At 57.9% G+C, this 21,008-nt stretch overlaps 1 protein-coding gene across 1 annotated transcript in view; it reads right to left on the bottom strand.

Annotated features, from left to right (window-relative positions):
• The window catches only part of GPR107 (G protein-coupled receptor 107), a 65,594-nt gene that overhangs the window by 10,915 nt on the left and 33,671 nt on the right, over positions 1–21,008 (bottom strand). The window contains exons 10-14 of the mRNA XM_070058072.1: positions 18,269–18,344; positions 16,549–16,622; positions 15,255–15,372; positions 12,191–12,321; positions 10,317–10,360 (exon numbers count right to left, since the gene is read on the bottom strand). Coding sequence (XP_069914173.1) covers positions 10,317–10,360; positions 12,191–12,321; positions 15,255–15,372; positions 16,549–16,622; positions 18,269–18,344 — 443 coding nt within the window. The remainder of the gene's footprint in view (positions 1–10,316; positions 10,361–12,190; positions 12,322–15,254; positions 15,373–16,548; positions 16,623–18,268; positions 18,345–21,008) is intronic.

The raw sequence follows: 21,008 nt of genomic DNA, 5'->3' as shown, positions 1-21,008 counted from the left end.
GAGTCAGGGAACAGCGCTCCAGGGGCCGGGCTTGCAGCAGGCACCCCCGGCCACACGGGACTAGAGAGGCTGCCCTCTGCCTCAGGCTGATCTTCCCGAAGGTTTCCAGGCTGCGGTCTCCACCACCTCCGGCAGTGCAGGGGCTACCTCACTTTCGGAGTCAGAGGTGAAAGCTGGATCGAGGCACTGAGCCAGGGCCAGGGAGAGGGAAAGAGGGCCTACAAACGCGCAGGCGGAACTGCGGAACCACGAGGGGAGCCCATGTGGAAGGCAGCTCAGTAAAGAGAGGCAGACCTGCCCATCGCAGGAGTCACAGGTCCGCAGACCTCGCGAGCAGACCAGGTGGGAAGAACTCGGCTCAGGACAGCCGGGCCTGGGGAAGACTCAGAAGCACTCAGCCGTCCGCAAGGGGCAGTCACAGCCACTCAGCGTTCAGCGTGGTTTGAGAATGGCAGCTCCTCAACGTCTGAGCACAGAGGGTGGCAAAGGTTTCCGGTAACGGGAGAGCCGTGGCCGGCCGGTGTCTCACAACCGCTGCACTCCGTGACTGGAGCCCGGCAGCCACGGCGATGAGCTGGCTAAGGGGCACGGCTGCAGTCAAACGAAACCCAGGCAGGTGGGTGGGACGTGGCCCAGCTGCGGCCCCCGCATCGTGCTGCGAAATGATAGGGCGGAATCTGCTTCCTCCTTTCCCTCCAAATCGGCATTTTTGCGTAGGAAAAAGGCAGATGGCAGTGTCATAGAGCAGCCAGAAGCAGCCCACGGAACCCAACAGGCAGCTAGGGCAGACCTCTCGGTGCCCCGGGCGCTCTCCAGAGGGCGAGCCGCCATGCGGTCACGCAGGGGAGCAGGCTCCGTGGCCTCTAGAAGCAGTGAGTATCTCACAAGCAAGAAAAACCCCGTGCAACCAGAAACCATGTGTCTGGTCTGTTCTGTGTCATTAAACAGAGCACCTAAGATGGGGCCGTTATGAAGGAGAGCAGCTGACTCCTCTCCCAGTGCAGCAGGTTCAGGAGCGGGGAGCCAGCACCTGCCGGCTCTGACGCGGGCTCACAGAGGTGACAGCACGTGTGACAGACGTGAAGGTGGACAAGAGCCAGGTGCAGGGCACAAGCTCCTGAGTGGGAAGGCACGCCTTGGGGGACAGAGAGAGCAATCCCTCCCCGACCTAACCACCCCCCCCACATCCACACCAGGGACTGCGCTCCTAACCACCCCCCACATCCACACCAGGGACTGCACTCCTAACCACCCCCACCCCCCCTACATCATCACACCAGGGACTGCACTCCTAACCACCCCCCACATCCACACCAGGGACTGCACTCCTAACCACCCCCAACCCCCCCACATCCACACCAGGGACTGCGCTCCTAACCACCCCCACCCCCCCACATCCACACCAGGGACTGAGCTCCTAACCACCCCTCACATTCACACCAGGGACTGCGCTCCTAACCACCCCCCACCCCACATCCACACCAGGGACTGCACTCCTAACCACCCCCACCCCACATCCACACCAGGGACTGCGCTCCTAACCACCCCCCCCACATCCACACCAGGGACTGCACTCCTAACCACCCCCACCCCACATCCACACCAGGGACTGCGCTCCTAACCACCCCCCACCCCCTACATCATCACACCAGGGACTGAGCTCCTAACCACGCCCACCACATCCACACCAGGGACTGCGCTCCTAACCACCCCCCCACATCCACACCAGGGACTGCACTCCTAACCACCCCCCCACATCCACACCAGGGACTGCGCTCCTAACCACCCCCCACCCCCTACATCATCACACCAGGGACTGAGCTCCTAACTGCCTCCCACCACCCCACATCGCCACACCAGGGACTAAGCTTCTAGTACACAAATCCTTGAGGGACAAACTCTATCCAAATCACAGCACAAACCAATTGGAAACTGGGCAGGAGTCGGCATTGCGGATTAGCAGGTAAAGCCACGGCCTGCGAGACGGGCATCCCGTAAGGGAGGCTGTTCGTGTCCTGCTGCTCCACTTCCAATCCAGCCCCCTGCTAACGCACCTGGGAAAAAGCAGCAGAGGACGGCCCTAGTGCTTGGGCCCCTGCACCCGCGTGGGAGACCTGTTAGAAGCTCCAGACTCCTGGCTTCAGCCTGGCCCAGGGCTGACCACTGCAGCTGTCTGGGAGGTGAAGCAGTGGGTGGAAGCCCCGCCCCCCCCCCCCCCATTCTCTCAGTAGCTCTTTCAAATAAATAATTTTTTTTTTTTTAAAGTCTGGGGGCCAGCATTGTGGTGTGCCTCGCCTTGGCACCAGCATCCCACGTGGGCACTGTAGCAGGATGCCTGGGCTTCAAGTCCTGGCTCCACTTCCAGCTCCAGTTCCGGCTCCCTGCTGTGCACCCTGGGAGGCGGCAGTGCTGGAGTCTCTCACAGAGTGCAGGCACCGGGCCCTGTCCGTCCTAGCCCTGCCTGCCACAGTCATTTGGGGGAGTGAACCAGTGAATGTTCCTGTCTCTGCACCTCTCTCTCTCTTTCAAATTATGCAAATAAATAAACAAATATTCTTCAAACCAAACCAAACCACACCACACGTAGCGAACAGTTAGGTGCTGGAGAGTCTGGAGCTCGGCATGCACCTGCACTGCTGCCGGGAATGTCAAGTGGAGTAACCGGGTGGGGCCGGGTGGCAGCTCCTCAAACACTAGACGCAGAATTAGCACACGACCCACTTCTGGGAGAAACCCAAAGGAACCGAAGGGGAGGACCTGAACAGATACTCGTGCACTCAAGGTAACAGCAACATTATTATTGTTTTTTTTTTTTTTTTAAAGATTTTATTTATTTGAAAGGCAGAGTTACAGAGAGAAAGAGGGGAAACAGACAGAGGTCTTTCTTGGGCCATTTCCACTGCTTTCCTAGGTGCATTAGCAGGGAGCTGACTTGGAAGTGGAGCAGTGAGGAATCGAACCAGCGCCCACAGGGGATGCCGGCACTGCAGGCAGCGGCTGAATCTGCTGCACCACAACGCCAGCCCCAGTATATTATTATTACTGTTATTTTAGAGATTTATTTATTTATTCGAGAGGTAGAGTTAAAGTCAGAGAGAGGGAGAGACAGAGAGAGGTCTTCCATCTGCTGGTTCACTCCCAAATGGCTGCAACAACTGGAGCTGCGCCAATCCAAAGCCAGGAGCCAGGATCTTCCTCCGGGTCTCCCACATGGGTGCAGGGGCCCAAGCACTAGGGCCGTCCTCCGCTGCCTTCCCAGGTGCATTAGCAGGGAGCTAGATCAGAATTGGAGCAGCTTGGACTCAAACTGGTACCCATATGGGATGCCAATGCCTCAGGCAGAGACTTAATCTACTATGGCACAGGGCCAGCTCCCAGCATTACCATTTTTAAAGTATAGTTGATCTGAAAGAGTGACAGGGAAAAAGACAGTGAGAGAGAGACAGAGAGAGACAGAGAGAGAGAGAGAGAGAGCTCTTCCATCTGCAGGTTCACTCTCCAAATGGCCACAACAGCCCCGCCTGGGCCAGACTCAAGTCAGGAGCCAGAAACTCCATCCACATCTCCCACACGCAGGCCATCTTCTGCTGCCTTCCCAGGCACATTAGCAGGGAACTGGATCAGAAGTGGAGCTGCTAAGACTCAAACTGGTGCTCTGATACAGGATGCAAACAAACCAAGTGGCAGCTTAACCGCTGTGCCATAATGCTGGCCCCTATGCTGGCATACCGCCATCCAAATCCTTGTCCAAGAGTAATAATGTGCATTAAATTAATCCAAAGAAGGGGCTATTAAATCTGGGGTACATGAATCCCATGAAATTTTATGAAAAACTTTAAGTAAACACTGAGATAAATTTTCTCTCTCTTTTTTTTTTTTTTGGACAGGCAGTTAGACTGAGAGAGAAAGAGAGACAGAGAGAAAGGTCTTTCTTCCGTTGGTTCACCCCCCAAATGGCTGCTACAGTCAGCATACCGCGCTGATCCAAAGCCAGCAACCAGGTGCTTCCTCCTGGTGTCCCATGCGGGTGCAGGGCCTGAGGACCTGGGCCATCCTCCACCGCCTTCCTGGGTCACAGCAGAGAGCTGGACGGGAAGAGGGGCAACCGGGACAGAACCAGCACCCTAACCGGGACTAGAACCCGGGGTGCCGGCGCCGCAGGCGGAGGATTAGCCTAGTGAGCCGTGGCGCCAGCCAAGAGATAAATTCTCAAACAGAGCTATCATCCCAATAGGGCTAAGAACCACTAGTGGGGCCGGCACTATGGCGTAGCGAGTAAAGCTGCCACCTGCAGTGCCGGCATCCCATATGGATACCAGTTCCAGTCCCGGCTGCTCCGCTTCCGATCCAGCTCCCTGCTGTGGCCTGGGAAAGCAGGAGAAGATGGCCCACGTCCTTGGGCCCCAGAACCCACATGGGAGACCCAAAGGAACTCCTGGCTCCTGGCTCCAGATCGGCACAGCTCTGCCATTTGCAGCAGATGGAAGACTTTCTCTCTCTCTCTCTGCCTCTAACTCTGCCTTTCAAATAAACAAAATAAATCTTAAAGAAAAGAACCACTCGTGTGAAGAAAGTGAGACTGACAGGATTTACCACACAGCCACAAGCTGCAACCACCACGTGCACGACTTCTCCACCTCAGGGCGTGTGCAGGACACAGCCCAGACGACTTCTCCACCTCAGGGCGTGTGCAGACACAGCCCAGACGACTTCTCCACCTCAGGGCGTGTGCAGGACACAGCCCAGACGACTTCTCCACCTCAGGGCGTGTGCAGGACACAGCCCAGACAAGGCCCTGCTCTCGGGCACGCCGCCCTGAGGTGACGGACGTCCCCAGCAAGGCAGTGGGTGAAAGCCCGTCCCGCAGCGCTGGCGGCCCACACGCGCGCCAGCTCCTGGGCCCCTGACCCACGTAGGAGACAAGAAGCTCCTGGCTCCTGGCCTTGGATCAGCTCAGCTCTGGCCAGGGGAAGTGAAGCGGTGGATGGGAGACCTCTCTCTCTCTCTCTGGTGGATGGAAGACCTCTCCCTCTCTCTCTCTCTCTCTGGTGGATGGAAGACCTCTCTCTCCCTCCCTCTCTCTCTGTAACTCTTTCAAATAAATAAAAAAGGAAAAAAAAAAAAAAAAAAAAAAAAAAAAACAGCCAGGCAGGCAGGCTTGCACTCACGGCCACACCCCCAGACCCGAGGCTCCGGAGCCACCCAGGCAGCAGGACGGCGCTGTCTTGGTCTCGGGACCCGGTCCACTCGCTGTGCCCGAGAGGTTCTGTTTGCACGGGTGCATCTACCCACAGCCAGCACACTGTGAGGTGGACAGACGGCCGGAGGATTTCCCAGCTCACTGGAAAGTAACAGGAACACTTTCGCTGGGGTTTGGCCTCGGCTGGCCCTGTGCGGCAGCCGGCTGGGGGCCTGGTGCGGCGCTGGCGTGAGGAGGTGGAGCTGAGCCTTCAGGAAGGCAGCTGCGCTCGGGGCAGCACCCTCAGAACCTGTCACTGCCAGTCTCAGGCTGAGTCAGCTCCTGTGAGAGCGCGGTGGCACAGGAGGACCAAGCCCGCCTCCCGAGCGTCACACGCCGCGGCGCTCCTGCCCTGACACCAGCTGCACGCTGTGAGGCAGGCCCGAGGCCCGCACCGGAGGCCGAGCAAACAGCGCCGCCCCACGCCGGCCGCGGGACTGCCCCAGCGCGACCTCGATGCACCGCTCTTCTCCACCCAGGACTCAGCCGTGGGCATTTTGTTACAGCAACAGAGAACAATCTACTGCAGCTTTCTCATCAAGATCCACTCTAAAAAGGGAGGACAAACGGTTTTCCATGCCTGCCCATCTCTGGCTTAATGAAACGCAGCTAGATTTTCATACCCCCTCCTGTGTTCAACCCGGTCTGAGGAAGGGTTTTAGTGGAAGCAGACAGGAGCAGACAGCGTGAATGGCCTTTCTGGATTCCACGCTCTGAAGACGAGGGGCGGGGAGCCTGGACTGCTACCAGCGCTTGCGCACACCTGTCACACTAAACCCCACTGCTCACCCCGCACCTCACAGGGATTTTTTTCCCGTGCGTGACTGTGAACCACCAGGTTGCCTGGAAGACCTCATTTCTCCAAGCTACACAGATCTCAAAAGCACTGGAAAATCTGATTATATGATTAACAAGAATACCACTCCTGCTTGGAATTCTGTTCAGAACTGAAACCCTCGCTCCAGGCCCTGCAGCACAGCGAGGGAGGCCATGGCGTGCAATGCAGGCATCCCAGACCGGGGCACCAGCGTGAATCCTGGCCGCTCCCTCCTGACCCAGCTCCCTGCTGGTGCGCCTGGGGAAGCAGCAGAGGGTGGCCCAAGTATCCGGGACCCTGCACCCACGTGAGACCAGGAGGAAGTTCCTGGCTCCTGGCTTCCTTCAGCCTGGCCCAGCCCTGGCTGTTGTGGCCATCTGCAGAGTGAACCAGCAGACTAGCATCTGTCTCTCCCTTTGTTTCTGTGGCTTCTTTCAAACAAATAAATATTTTAAATTGAACGGTTAAGCTTATAGTAGTGGATGTAAGTTTTCCTAAATTCTAATTTTCCCTTAAAAGCACAAATTTTATCACTAGCAAAACAGTCAAGTTGTTTTCCTCAGAATGACATGTTCATCTGGTTCATTTTCCAAAAAAAGTCTGCCAAGTCCCAAGCCTAAGTAAGCACAGGGGTCATTTTATTTGTTTATTTTTTTCAATAAAACGGCGCTTATGCAGTGGGTGAGCTGTCTACGGGACATCGACATCGCGTATCGGAGCAGCTGCTCTGGGTCCCTCTGCTCTGCTTCCAGTCCAGCTCCCTGCTAACGCACCTGGGAAGGCAGCAGCAGATGACCCCAGTGTTTGGGTCCCTGCACCCAGGTGGGAGATGAGGACGTAGGTTCCTGGCTCCTGGCTCCAGCATGGCCCAGTCCTGGCTGTGGCAGTATCTGGGGAGTGAACCAGAGGATGGAAGAGCTCCTAGTCTCTCATTTCTGTCACTCCCAGCTCCCTGCTAATGGCCTGGGAAAGTGGCAGGAGACGGTCCAAGAGCTTGGGCCCCTGCCACTCACGCAGGAGAGCTGGATGGAGCTCCTGGCCCCTGGCTTCAGCCTCTCTCTGTCCCCTCCCTCTCTGTCTCTCCCTGTCATTTTGCCTTTCAAATAAACAAAATACATCAAAATCAAAAAAGGCGCTTGGTGAGAAAAGCAGCGAGTGCATCCTCAACCCAGACAACTGCACACACACTTCCTCAGACCACGCGGCGCCTCGGTACACCTTGCGCTCTGCCACACGGAGCGCCAGGCTCCCGCACCAGGAGGCGAGACTTCGCAGCTGTGGTGTCTCACCAGGGCCACACGTAGGTGACCTGAGCCTGTTCGCACCCCTGCGAGTGGAGAGCAGTGAGGGACGCGTGCCCGGCTGTGCAAAAGCTGCCAGGGGAAAGGCCAGCGATGCTCTCTCATCGACACAGTGCCCTCCGAGCCCTCGGCAGGGCCCCTCCCGGCCGCGGCGCCTCTGGTGCACGGGAGGCAGGCGCTCAGCGGGCAGCTTCGCTACTCCGAAGCTCACATCAAAGGGGAGATTCCGCAGAACCCGTCCCCGACTTTCCTTCCGATACACAAGGCCGAAAAAAGGACGTCAGAGGTAGAGACTGTTAATTAAATTTATAGTGTATTTCTCCGTGCCAGTCCTACAAGGTGAGGACATTGGAGAAGGAGGAGGGGCTGGGAGGCAGGCGAAGCAGAGCGGGGCATGTGTGCGCGACTCGGGAGCTTCCACCTGGGGCGGCAGCACGGCGGGAACGCGGGTGACCGCAGGTGACCGTGGGTGACGGGGACCTGGGCGAAACCCCAGAGGGTGGGCAGCCGCGCCCTTAACGCTTCCCTCATGCTCCCTCAGGTGCTGTCTCGGGAACCCGGAGGCTACGAGGACATAATCCAAGCAAACTCTCCCTGAGAGCCATCTTCAACCCAAGGCAGGAAGACCACCTGTGAACAGCATTTCTCCCCCTGCAATTGCTCAGCCTGGACTGCGCCCGCACCAAGGCAGATCCGTGAGCCCAAGTCGCTGTCCAGGTCTCGCTGTGCAGTCCGCCGAACAACGAGCTCATGCTGGGCACCGCGATGCCAGCCCCTGTCCAGCAACAGCTTCCAAAGGCTGCCGTGGCCCCCGCTCAGCTGCTCCAGGCTGGGCTGGGTCCCGGGGGTCCAACCACACTGATTCCAGAACCACAGGTCGGCGTGTGCACTGCAGCTCTCCTGCGCTGCCTCACTGGCCGGCACGCGGCAGCCACACCTGCAGGGGGCCAGCTGGCCAGCATGCCTTTCTTGGCACGTCCCTGCCACGGAGCACGGCTGCCTTCACGCTGGGAGCGTCACAGGCATCTTTCAAAGCACACACTGGAAAACGTATCTGCAGATTAGTTCAAAATCCCCAACGCCTGAGTCAATCCGACGAAAGAACCCGAGTCAGGCAGACCACCAGGCTGCTCTCCCGCGAGCCCCTCAGGGTCTGTGGCAGCTGCCGAGAAACAGGCCTATGCTGAGAATGGGGGCCGTGTGCCCTGGTCTGCCTGTGCCACTCCCTGCTGCACAGGGCCCATGCTGTCACCTGCTGGACAGAGTGAGCAACTGCCCGTGTGCTGCAGGCTGCGACAAAGGCAGTCTCTTCACAGGGAAGCTGGGGACACGGTGGCTCCACCTGCTGTGCCATCCACCCCTGGCTGAGCTCGGTTCCTCACCAACCACGCCCAAGCCCTCTAGAGCGAGATGGAGGAGGTGCAGGGGCAGGCAGAGGGTCAGGATGATGGGGGAGGGGAGGGGGGCGCAGGACAAGGTCGAGAAGAAAACAGACAAAACTTCCCAACTGTAAGACACAGCACTTGGAGCTCACATCCAAAAACGAAAAGCCTATCTGAGGTCGGCGTTGTGGTACAGCCGGAGACGCTGCACCCCACATGGGTGCCACTTCAGGTCCCTGCTGCTCCACTTCCTATCTCCTTCCCATCCAAGCCCCTGCTGATGCCCCTGGGAAAAGCCGAGCTTGGGCCCTGCACCCACACGGGAGTCCCAGATGAAGCTCCTGGGTCCCAGCTTCGGCCTAGCCCAGTCCTGGCTGTTGCAGCCCTCGGGGCAATGAACCAATGGATGGAAGAACTCTGTCTGCCTCTCCTTCTCCCTCTGTAACTCTTTCAAATAATAAATCTTTAAAAAAGAAAATAAAAACTTATCCGCTGAGTTACACAAATAAGCAAATCATCTTTTTACACAACGCACACAGAAGGAGAGGCAGGTTTTCTGCCTGCAGCAGGTGCTATTCTGAATTTCGCTTGTGTTTCCTGTAGCCTGTGCCAGGAAATGCCTTGGAAGGAAAAGAAGAGAGAACAAGAGACAGGGCACATCCCAGGGCTGGAGGGAAAACAAACACTGGCACAGGCTCCCCCTGGGGCCCAGGGCCCTGGGAGACTCACAGCACGGCCGCTGGTGCCAGGCCAGGTTCTCACCGCAAGGCTGCCCAGCAGCGACAGAGGCCTGTGAGACTGGCCGGCAGGAGCCATGGCAGCAAGGACTCGGGGCCAGGGGGGAGGGGCAGTCTCCCAAGAGCCCTAAGTAAGACCCCACTGAGCCTGCCCGGCCCTGGTGTGCACGTCAAATCCAGCTTAGTTCAAAGCAACAGTGGACTACTGATTGGATACCAAGTCTGTAAAGTAAGACTTGTGGTCACCTTAGCACCCCATTTGTCTAAAACGAATCGACAGAACGTCTACCGTCAGAAAGGCTGAACAACACAAACAGGTGTCTGTGTCGGGCAGGAGTGAGGTGCTGGGGCAAGGGGCAGCACAGACCCCGGCGAGCACTGCTCTCAAACTCCTGTCTCTGTCCCGGCAGCCCGCCCAGAAACACGCACGACACCTCCCCTGCGCTTCTCCTGCGATCCAGGAGGCGCGACCGGACGGTCGGGGAGGCGCAGCGGGGCTCTCGTGCAGTCGGGAACGTGCCGTGGGCGCAGTCTCACTGTAAGTGAGCACCGACCCGTCCCCTGGGCAGTGTCCGCGCGGGAGGAAGCCGCCCCGGCACAGGACCTCCCGTTCTCACAGCCGAGGGGCACCTGGCCCTGCCCAGACAAGGCTTTCTTTGACTCCGTTTGGGGAAGTGACAAACACCATCACCAGCGACCACGCAAGGATTCATCTCAACAAGTAGCACCCCGCCCCACCCTCGGCCTCCTGACGGCTCACCCAACCAGCCCCGCTGCTCCTAGGCCAGCAGTGCCCCGACGCGTGAGCCCCAGGAGCGCCAAGCAGCACGGGGAACTTGCCTTTGCCATCTGTTGCTGATGCCTCCTGTAAGTGCCTGATTGACCTACAAATAAACACGGGGGAACAAGAGGTCAGCTGAGGCGCGGACTCTCCTCCACTTGCGGCCTCCGTCACTGGAGGCTCTGGCTTCCTTGATGATACACTGACGACAGCCTCCCCCTAAAGAGTGATCTTTGGTCACCAACTCTTCTCAAGCATGGCGCCCAGCCAGAGAGGCGAAGACCCCCTCCAGTGGCGGCTCCGCGGCCATGAGTCTGACAGGGGCCGCAACCGGAGGCGGAAACAACACAAAGGCATCTGGCCTCCGTCGGTGCTCTCATTCCCACGGCCACCCCCCACCCAACACTCCGGAAACAGCAGATGGTGGGGAGCTCACCAACAGGGGAGCAAATCGGCCCCAGGACAAAGCCCCCGCCTGGAGCCTAGGGCTAGGAGCCGTGAACACACGGCGTCACACACATCCATTCCGTCGAGCGCAGATTTGTAACCGGGAAAACGCCGGCCTCCTGGGAGTCTCTTTTTGGCTCTGCTGTGCCGGTAACTAATTACCTCATTACAGCTCGGGCGGGGGAAGCTAACGTGATTAAGGAAGCCCTCGATCAGAGAACGAGACAGCGTTCAAGGCTAGCGAGGCAGATAGGGCTGCGTGGGGAGTGGGCCGGGCCCCTGGCCCAACGCTGGGGCTCACTCTCATCACCCATGTGTCCTAAAGCCTCGGCAGTGGCCCTCCCCCCGTGGGGGCCGCCTGCTGGAGGACACCGGCACCACACCAGCTGAATGCGCTTCTGAAAGACTCGGGGATCCTGTTTCTGCAGTAACGTGTCTGGTACCTTGGCACCTTCTAGCCACTTTCAGGTATTTGCCACTTAGCAGCTGTTCCCTGGGGCTTTAAGGAACAAGTGGCAGGAAGTGGCCCCTTGCACTCCACAGCTGCACAGGGGACCTGTCCCCTGGTCTGCAGACAGCGCCCACTGTCCTGCGCTACGGACACTGGCTACTCGCTCACGCGGGGCGGCTGTGCTGACGAGTCTCAGCCGCCGGTGCCGAGAGACACACGGCAATGGAACTGGGTGAGTGTGGCTCTCATTGCTGGGAAAGGCTCATGATCCCCCGCAATGTGCCCTGAACACTCAGGGTAACCAAACGGCCCGCCGAGCCCAGGATCCTAACACTCCCTCCCTCGTAACCAAACGGCCCGCCGAGCCCAGGATCCTAACACTCCCTCCCTCGCAGCCTCTCACGTCTCCAGGGCACGGGAGGCAGGCAACAGCATCACAGGCCTGCATGCGGATCTCCAGGGGGCGGAGGGCTTCCCCCGCCCGGGTTCCCGCTGGCCCAGGCCCTCCGGCCCTAGCCAGGTGACTGACAAGCACAGTCCTTCTCCTCCACCACTAACCAGCACTAACACCTCTCGACACTGTGCCAGGCCGCCCTTCTCGGGAACAGAGCGACCCACTCTCCAGGGCGACGTCTGAGCCGCCGGCTCCCAGCGGTGTCAGGCTGACGTCCTTCCTCACTTTCCGTCCAACGTGCCGGGACGGCAGTGAATGGGATTCTTCAGCTCCCTTCCCGCACATTCAGGCTGCTCTTTCGTGTTGCTACCAAGTCCTCCCTTGCGGCTGGACTCCACTGTCCTAGACTGTGCTGAGCGTCACTCCACAGAGCCAGACTGCTTCTGACAGAATCCCCCGGGCACATAACAAAGACACAGGGCCCCGCCCCTGGAGGCCAGCCTGGGTCAGTCTGGAGCCCGGAGAGCCGTGTTTTTCACAGGCGCCCTGTGTGATCCGGACCCCTCGGAAGCAGCCAGTTTGGCTGGCGGGGTTCACAGCCAAGCAGGGCGGTGCCCACACAGAGGGGCAGCGGCACTTACCACACCACTGGGAAGAGGATGGCTCCGCAGCACAGCAGGTCCACCAGAAACAGGGAGTCCTTCCACAGGCCGTACTCCGTGGTGCCCTCCTCAGTGGACTCGATGATGATGTAGGCCACATTGGCCAGGACCTGCGGGGCACGAGGCACGGGCGGCCTGTTAACAAGAGCACCTGCACAGCAGGGGTACACCCGGGCCTGCAGGACCCCAGCCCAGGGCCAGGGGTACACCCGGGCCTGCAGGACCCCAGCCCAGGGCCAGGGGTACACCCGGGCCTGCAGGACCCCAGCCCAGGGCCAGGGCAACACTGCTGGGCCCCTGGATTCTCCCAGGGCTCTGCCATCCTGCCTCTGAGGAGCTGACTCTCTGTGGCAGCCTTGGTTGTGGGCAGGCATGTGATGGCTGTGACCAACAGGTAAGGTAGACGAGGTACCGTGTGATCTCCAGGGTGGACAGCCGGCTCGGCCTGGTGCTCCCGGGGCCTTGGTAAGCAGTGTGGCCATCCCAAATGCAGGAGCAGAAGAACACACACACGAGGCGCACCAGCTGCTCAGGTCGTGTCTTCCCAGCCGGGGAGACAAGAGCCTAATCGACTTCAAGATGCCACAGACCCGGGCACTGCCCATTGACACCCGCGCAGGACCCCACGCCAGTCCTACCCAGGCAAGCCACTCTCAAACTCTTGACCTCAAGAAGCAGAGAGAATTACTGGTTACTGTTCCTTTAAGTCACTAAGTCACTTTAAGTTCCTTTAAGTCACTGTGGGGTGATAAGGAGTTAGGCAAGGCCGGCGCCGGGGCTCACTAGGCTAATCCTCCGCCTTGCGGTGCTGGCACACCGGGTTCTAATCCCAGTCGGGGCGCCGGATTCTGTCCCGGTCACCCCCCTTCCAGGCCAGCTCTCTGCTGTGGCCAGGGAGTACAGTGGAGGATGGCCCAGGTGCTTGGGCCCTGCACCCCACGAGAGACCAGGAAAAGTACCTGGCTCCTGCCATCGGATCAGTGCAGTGCGCCAGCTGCAGTGGCCATTGGAGGGTGAACCAACGGCAAAGGAAGACCTTTCTCTCTGTCTCTCTCTCACTGTCCACTCTGCCTGTCAAAAAAAAAAAAAAAAAAAAAAAAGAGGTAGGCAAGACGCTCGGCACTGCTCTGGAGGCACCTCGAGCCTCAGTGGACTCACTCAGGCCGTCCACGCCACCAGGCCACGAGGCCACGTGCTCCCTGGGTGTGGCTGGTGCTCCGAGCCCACAGCTGAGCACCCACACGGCTCCTCCCAGGAGCCAGCCCAGCAGGCTTCCAAAGTCAGGGTGCGGCCGATGTGCTTACTCCCGGGACCAGGCTCTCGGCACGTGACACGGAGTTTCCGCTGGCTACACCAAAGTCACAATGCAGGGATTCTTCGCAGACTAGCATCCGGCACGCACGGTGAACGCGTCTGTGCACCAGGGAAACCCCGTCCCAAATTCTCTGCTTGACTTGCTGTAAGAACGTGCAGTTCACTGTGTCACCGGGAAGTCTCTCCTTACACAGAAGTTACAGAGTGAATTCCCACAAAGGCAAACCTAACACACACGCAGCGGTCACCTGTCAGTCAGCTCCTTCCCGAAGCCCAGCCTGTCTGAAATGTTTGCTCCCGGGCGCCGTCCAGAACTCCCGCCCTTTGCTGAGACAGATGCTGGGGAGGTGTCTGGGGGACATTCCTCCGACACTGTCCCGCCTGTGCCCCTGCACTCCCTGGCAGTCTCTCCCCGGGCCAGTGGTAGACAGTCAAGACCTCCCAGGCAGCACCGTGCAGATGCTCACGACCTGCTGCTGGCCCTGCTTCCAGGGTCCTTGCTCCGCACGGGGTCCCCTGCACCCGTGTGCTCATCTTGGAGCACACAGTGGGAAAGCTGGACAGAAGCCCTGGGGCCCACGGTTCTGGCCAGGGGACAGGGGCTCTAACCCACTGGGTGAGGGGCCCGGCAGCAGCAGGGCAAGGGGAGGAGAGGAGCCAGGCCCATGGAGCACGCGCTCTGAGACGCTGGCAGGCCGAAGCCCAGTGTGGCCGGGGACAGGGCCTGGTGGCGCGGCAGCCAGTGACCTCACAGCTCCGCAGTGGCATGCTCGGCGGCTGCCCCCTGCCTCCGTCCCATTCCTCTCCTGGGACACCCAGCTTAGTGGAAACCCTGAGGGACCAGTCAGTGGTGGTGCCAACGTGGGCTCTCCACGACTGAACGGGGCGGGCCTTTGCTGGGAACTGCGCCATCCGCCAATCAGCAGAGGCGCACGGGCTGGCCGACAGCACGCCAGACCCTGAGACCAGCTAATGAGAACGCCTTCTCAGACACAACCAGGAGCACTCCAAAAGTTCATGGAGACGGAATAAAAAGTTTATTCTGGTGTTAAAAAAAAAAAAAAAAAAGAGTCAAACGCATTTGAGAGGTCTCCAAAAAGTTCCTGGAAAATGTGCATGAGAAAACTGTGGGTGGATTTCAGAATTTCTGAACTAAAATAACTTCTTTCAATCCCATTTTCCACGTACCCCGGTCAGGAGAGCACTCGTGCAAGCCCGCAATGACGTCTCGGCTCACCATCAGCTCTTTCTGCCCAAGTTCTGTCTCCAGCGTGACTGCCAAGTGCGAGACCAGGCTCTCCCGACGGGCGCTTGGCCTTGGAAGGCGGGCCTCAGTCTAAGGCCCCTAACACAGCCGGGCGGAATGAGGCCTCGGCCCGGCAGTCTGCGGCTGCCTTCTGCCCCGTGGGGCTCCCTGGCGTCAGGCTGTTAGAGGGCTCTCGTACTCACTGGAGCGCCCTCGCTCCCAGGACAGAAAGATGCCGGCGAGGAGGCAGGGCGCCCCAGCTTCTCAGCAGCCCCACGGCCGGTGTAGGCGCCCACAGGCCAGGTTACAGGTAGCTGAGGGCCAAACTCCCTCGCCGGGGCAAAGGCCTACAGACAGTCCATCAGAAGTCCCAGAGAGCCCCGACCTCCAGGAGCCGAATCCTTCCTCCCACCCACACAGACCTGCGCTGAGCTCTGCCAAGTGCCAAGACAGGAGGTGACGAGGGCCGAGAGGGGCAGTTACCTGCAGTGGGATGACGATCATGAAGATCTTTTTGTCCTTATCCGAGAGGATGTGCTTAATGAAAGCCCAGCCAGTGCCGATGAGTGCGATGGTGATGAACAGCAGCGCCCCCTTCAGACTGGGGGAGAAAACAGTTTAGAGTCACCACAGTCCGCCTACACAGCCAATTCTGTGACTTCACGGGCTTCTCGCAGACTGGCCGACCTCTGCGAGTGCGTCCCATGTGAGCAGCCCAGGGCAGACAGGCAGGAGCCGCCACTCGCCCGGTCCTCAAGTCTGGACAAGGATGCACACCGGTGCACGCTCCCCAGCCGCGCCCAGCTGTCCGTCCAAGCACACGGTACTTACAGGTGGGTTATGTAGTACACACACACACACACACACACACAAGCACACGGTACTTACAGGTGGGTTATGTAGTACACACACACACACACACAAGCACACGGTACTTACAGGTGGGTTATGTAGTACACACATACACATACACGTAAGCACACGGTACTTACAGGTGGGTTATGTAGTACACACACGCACACACAAGCACACAGTACTTACAGGTGGGTTATGTAGTACACACACACACACACAAGCACACGGTACTTACAGGTGGGTTATGTAGTACACACACACACATACACGTAAGCACACGGTACTTACAGGTGAATTATGTAGTACACACACACACACACATAAGCACACGGTACTTACAGGTGAATTATGTAGTACACATACACATATACACACACACAAGCACACGGTACTTACAGGTGGGTTATGTAGTACACACACACACACACATAAGCACACGGTACTTACAGGTGGGTTATGTAGTACACACACACACACACATAAGCACACAGTACTTACAGGTGGGTTATGTAGTACACACACACACACTCATAAGCACACAGTACTTACAGGTGGGTTATGTAGTACACACACACACACTCATAAGCACACGGTACTTACAGGTGGGTTATGTAGTACACACACACACACACAAGCACACATAAGCACACGGTACTTACAGGTGGGTTATGTAGTACACACACACACACACATAAGCACACAGTACTTACAGGTGGGTTATGTAGTACACACACACACACTCATAAGCACACGGTACTTACAGGTGGGTTATGTAGTACACACACACACACATAAGCACACGGTACTTACAGGTGGGTTATGTAGTACACACACACACACACAAGCACACATAAGCACACGGTACTTACAGGTGGGTTATGTAGTACACACACACACACACACACAAGCACACGGTACTTACAGGTGGGTTATGTAGTACACCACGGCCCAGCCCTCGATGGGGAAGCCCTGGGAGGAGATGTAGTGGTAGTCGATCTGCAAGCAGACAGCGCCCGTCAGCGAGGCTGGCCCGCCACCTGACCCCAAGACCCCAGAGCGGCGCTGGCCCTCCCCCAGCACTGCCCCAGAGCACACTTGGTAATTCAGTTCAGCAAGTGAGTGTCCTAACAGAGGCAGGCAGCCTGAGAAACAACACAAGATTTCAATGTCACGGACTCCCAGCCCAGGTCTCTCTCTTGAGGCAAGCGATACACCCTGGCAGACGATTCCTGTGTTCTAAAACCTCCACGGTCCAAATGCCGAACTCGGCATCTCAGCCAAGAACCGTGTCTCTCATTCCCCTCTGCTCCCGTCAGTCAGTCAATAAAAAAAATCCGTATGGTGGGGCAGGCGCTGTGGCCTGGGGGGTGGGCCGCTGCCTGCGACACAGGCATCTCATGTGGGAGCTGGTTTGATTCCCTGCTGCTCGACTTCCAATCCTGCTAACGGCCTGGGAGAGCAGCGGGGGGTGGCCCAAGTGCTCGGGCCCCTGCACCCGCGTAGGAGACCTGGGGGGGGGGGGCTCCAGCCGGGCCCAGCTGTGGCTGTTAAAGCCATCTGGGGAGCGAACCAGCAAATGGAAACCCTTTCTCTCTCTCTCTGTTAAATAAATAAATAAATAAATCTATATATTTAAAAAGTTTTTAAGGTCTTCCTTTTGCCGTTGGTTCACCCTCCAATGGCCACCGCGGCCGGCGCGCTGCGGCCGGCGCACCGCGCTGATCCGATGGCAGGAGCCAGGAGCCAGGTGCTTTTCCTGGTCTCCCATGGGGTGCAGGGCCCAAGCACCTGGGCTATCCTCCACTGCACTCCCTGGCCACAGCAGAGAGCTGGCCTGGAAGAGGGGCAACCGGGACAGAATCCGGCGCCCCGACCGGGACTAGAACCCGGTGTGCCGGCGCCGCAAGGTGGAGGATTAGCCTAGTGAGCCGCGGCGCCGGCCATGCAGTGGCAATTTCTAGTGACACACCCACAACTCCTGCCGGCAGAACCTACAAGGTGACACTGCTGTCACTGCAGGACTCAAGGAGCCTTCCCTCGTTCTCTCTGAGGCTCCACAAAGAATCACTTAACCCACATCAAACGGGAAGTCAGCCAAATGACTGTCTTTTCCTGCCACTGTGAGTGGATGCGCTGCGCCGTTTCCTATGACAGCACTGTCGAGTGCAGCAGAGGCCTGTCTGGAGACTGTCACTGTCACCGCCACGGGCGAGGCCCGCAGCCCGGGAAAAGCTTGTTTTAATCTGTAGCAGCTCACAGCCAAAGCTCGCATCGTTGTCTCTCAAAGAAGCCTGCTGACGCTGAACTCTCAAATGAGCAGCAACACGGGGGTCTAGAGAAATAAAGGAAGCCAGGAAGCAGCGCAGCAGGTGGCACTGCCATCTCAGGAATGAGATCGCCACCAGAAGCAGGTGCTCGTGACGCCAGGTTCCTAGGGGGATCGGGCGACTGGAGCCTGCCTGGCAGGGAGGCTGTGGTCACTGCAGATGGCCCGGCCCTGGCCCCACCCCGTCAAAAGGAGACTTTCTAAGAGGCCTGGTCCCCCCGCTTCCCACAGTCTACTGCCTTCTCCTAATTCCTTTGCCTGCTCTTGTTGGCATGTGCATCACCCCACAAATGATCCCCAAAACGCGAATACATACTGCATGAAACACCAGGGAGAGAGACTTGGTGAAGGGAAGGGCCGCCATCAACCAGTGGATTTTAAACACATCGTTCCTGTGAAGAGAGGCAGGCGTTAACAGAGACTCCAGTCTGCAGACAGACGGACAGGGCTCCGGGCATCGATTTACAAGGAGGGAGTACACAGAACCCCAGCAACCACAAGCAGGAAGCCTCTGTACAAAAAGTCGTCTCGTCCCAGCCGTCTCTGATCTATGATTTAATGTTGGGAAGGGAACCGTCACACACGGCAGGCTGACCTGACGGATTCCAGGCCCTGCCAAGACGGAAACCTAGCACAGGCTGCCGGCCTCCCTCGGAAACCACCCGCGCAGGTCCCGGAGGCAAGAATGAGGCGACGGACCCAGGAACACAACACAAAATCCGGGAAAGGGGCCGCCGCCTGCAGCCCATACGGGTGCCAGTTTGAGTCCTGGCTGCTCCACCTTCAATCCAGCTCCCTGCTAATGTGCCTGAGAAAGCAACACAAGATGGCCCAAGTGCTTGGGCCCCTGTACCCACGTGGGAGAGCTGGAAGAAGCTCCTGGCTCCTGGCTTCAGCCTGGCCCAGTCCTGGCTGCTGCAGCCATTGGGGAGTGAACCAGCGGATGGAAGATCTCTTTCTGCCCTCCCCCTCCTCTGTCCCCCATAACTCTGCCTTTCAAATAAATAAATCTTTGGAAAAAAAAAAAATCCCTGGGAAAGCAGAGTGACTGGGTACAGCTACCAGGAAGCCTACAGCCCAGGGGCCTACAAGAACAGGTGAAGGATCGTGTCCCTTTCTGCTCCGTCATGGCTGGTACCTGCCAATCACAGCAGGCCATGAGCGAGGCACCCCATCCCCGTCCCACCCCCACCCCCCACAGGTCTGCCAGGTCACCCTACGGCTACCAGGCACTGAATTCCTGTACCACTTCCACCTCCTCCTGGGAACCAATCCACTACGACATACAAGCCCACTGCTGAGAGAAAGAGAGCTCCATGAACAGCCACACAGGACATGAGTTAACCAGCGGATGCAAGAGCTCTGTCTGCCTTCCAAATAAAACGAAAACTGAAAACGTTAAGAAGGAACTGGAACAGAGAAGAGGAATCAGCTCATACCTCCACAGAGAGAAAAATCAGTGCTGACCTGTGCTTCACACTGACACACAGGAGGGTGCAAGATGGATCTCAAATACGCATCCTGTGGCCTTGGGACTTGAGAGGAGAAAGTTTCTTTTTAAAAAAGAAAAAATCTGTCACTTTTTTAAAAAAAGATTTATTTATTTGAAAGGCAGAGTTACAGAGGCAGAGGCAGAGACAGAGAAAAGTCTTTCATCCGCTGGTTCACTCCCCAAATGGTCACAATGGCGGGAGCTGCGCTGACCCAAAGCCAAGGGCCAGGAGCTTCTCCTGGGTCTCCCTGTGAGTGCAGGGCCCATACAAAAGGGCTTCGTAAGATCCAAGGGACCCAACCAGAAGACTATAGTTAAACAGCTTTGACTGTTAAAATGGAAGATTTTCATTTAACCATGAGTATCACAGAGAGGTTTAACTGGAAGAAACTGCAATGGATAAGATACCCATGGGCTTGACCAATATGCAAAAAAGCTAGAAGAAAACCCAGTACACACAGCACACACTCCCAGGGGTGAACAAGTCCTGAAACAATAGCCCACATCACTCCCATCAGAGACGTACACTGCTGCTGAGTACATGGCCGTCGGAGCCCTCACGCATTGCTGGCAGCACCATAAACCAGCAGTCCGGCAGTATGCCACAAAACCAAACCAGAAGGCCAGCGCCGCGGCTCACTAGGCTAATCTGCCTTGCGGTGCCGGCACACCGGGTTCTAGTCCCGGTCGGGGCACTGGATTCTGTCCCGGTTGCCCCTCTTCCAGTCCAGCTCTCTGCTGTGGCCAGGGAGTGCAGTGGAGGATGGCCCAAGTGCTTGGGCCCTGCACCCCATGGGAGACCAGGAGAAGTACCTGGCTCTTGCCATCGGATCAGTGCGGTGCGCCGGCCGCAGCGCGCAGGCCACTGGAGGGTGAACCAACGGCAAAAGGAAGACCTTTCTCTGTCTCTCCCTCTCTCACTGTCCACTCTGCCTGTCAAAAAAAAAAAAAAAAAAAAAAAAAAAAAAAAAAAAAACCAGAGCCCTTCGCAAGCCAGCGCACCTCCTTCAGGGACTGGCCCTCAGAGGCTGCAGAGATGCCCAGGGCAGGCGGGAGGCGGGAGGCGGGAGGCGGGAGGGAGGCTCTGACAGCACCGTCTAGGGGCCAGGGAGACAGAGGCAGGCGAGGACGCAGCCCACGGAAGGCTAAAGCCACAAATCTATGAGCTAGAGGTACACAGGGATGTGGGTCCATCAAAAGAGGACGTTACTGAGAGGAACATGTGCAAGAACAGTACGCAGGGGCGGGCCTCTGGCACAGCCCAGCATCAGAGCACTGGTTCAAGTCCCAGCTGCTCCTCTTCCACTCCAGCTTTCTGCGAATGCGTCTGAGAGGCAGCAGGTGACGGCCAAGTGCTTGCACCCCTGCCGCCCAGGTGTGAGACCCGGATGGAGCTCCTGGCTTCTGGCTTCAGCCTGGCCCAGCCCGGGCTCTTGTGGGCATTTGGGGAACGAATCAACAGAGGGAAGATCTCTTTCTCCCTCCCTTCTTTCTCTGTCATTCTGCCTTTGAAATAAAATTACTTTTAAAGAAAGAACAGTCGCTATAGACGTTACCCTTTATA

Source organism: Oryctolagus cuniculus, chromosome 1 (assembly GCF_964237555.1).
Source record: "Oryctolagus cuniculus chromosome 1, mOryCun1.1, whole genome shotgun sequence".
NCBI classification, from domain to species: domain Eukaryota; kingdom Metazoa; phylum Chordata; class Mammalia; order Lagomorpha; family Leporidae; genus Oryctolagus; species Oryctolagus cuniculus.
This window is presented reverse-complemented; position numbering and strand designations above follow the sequence as displayed.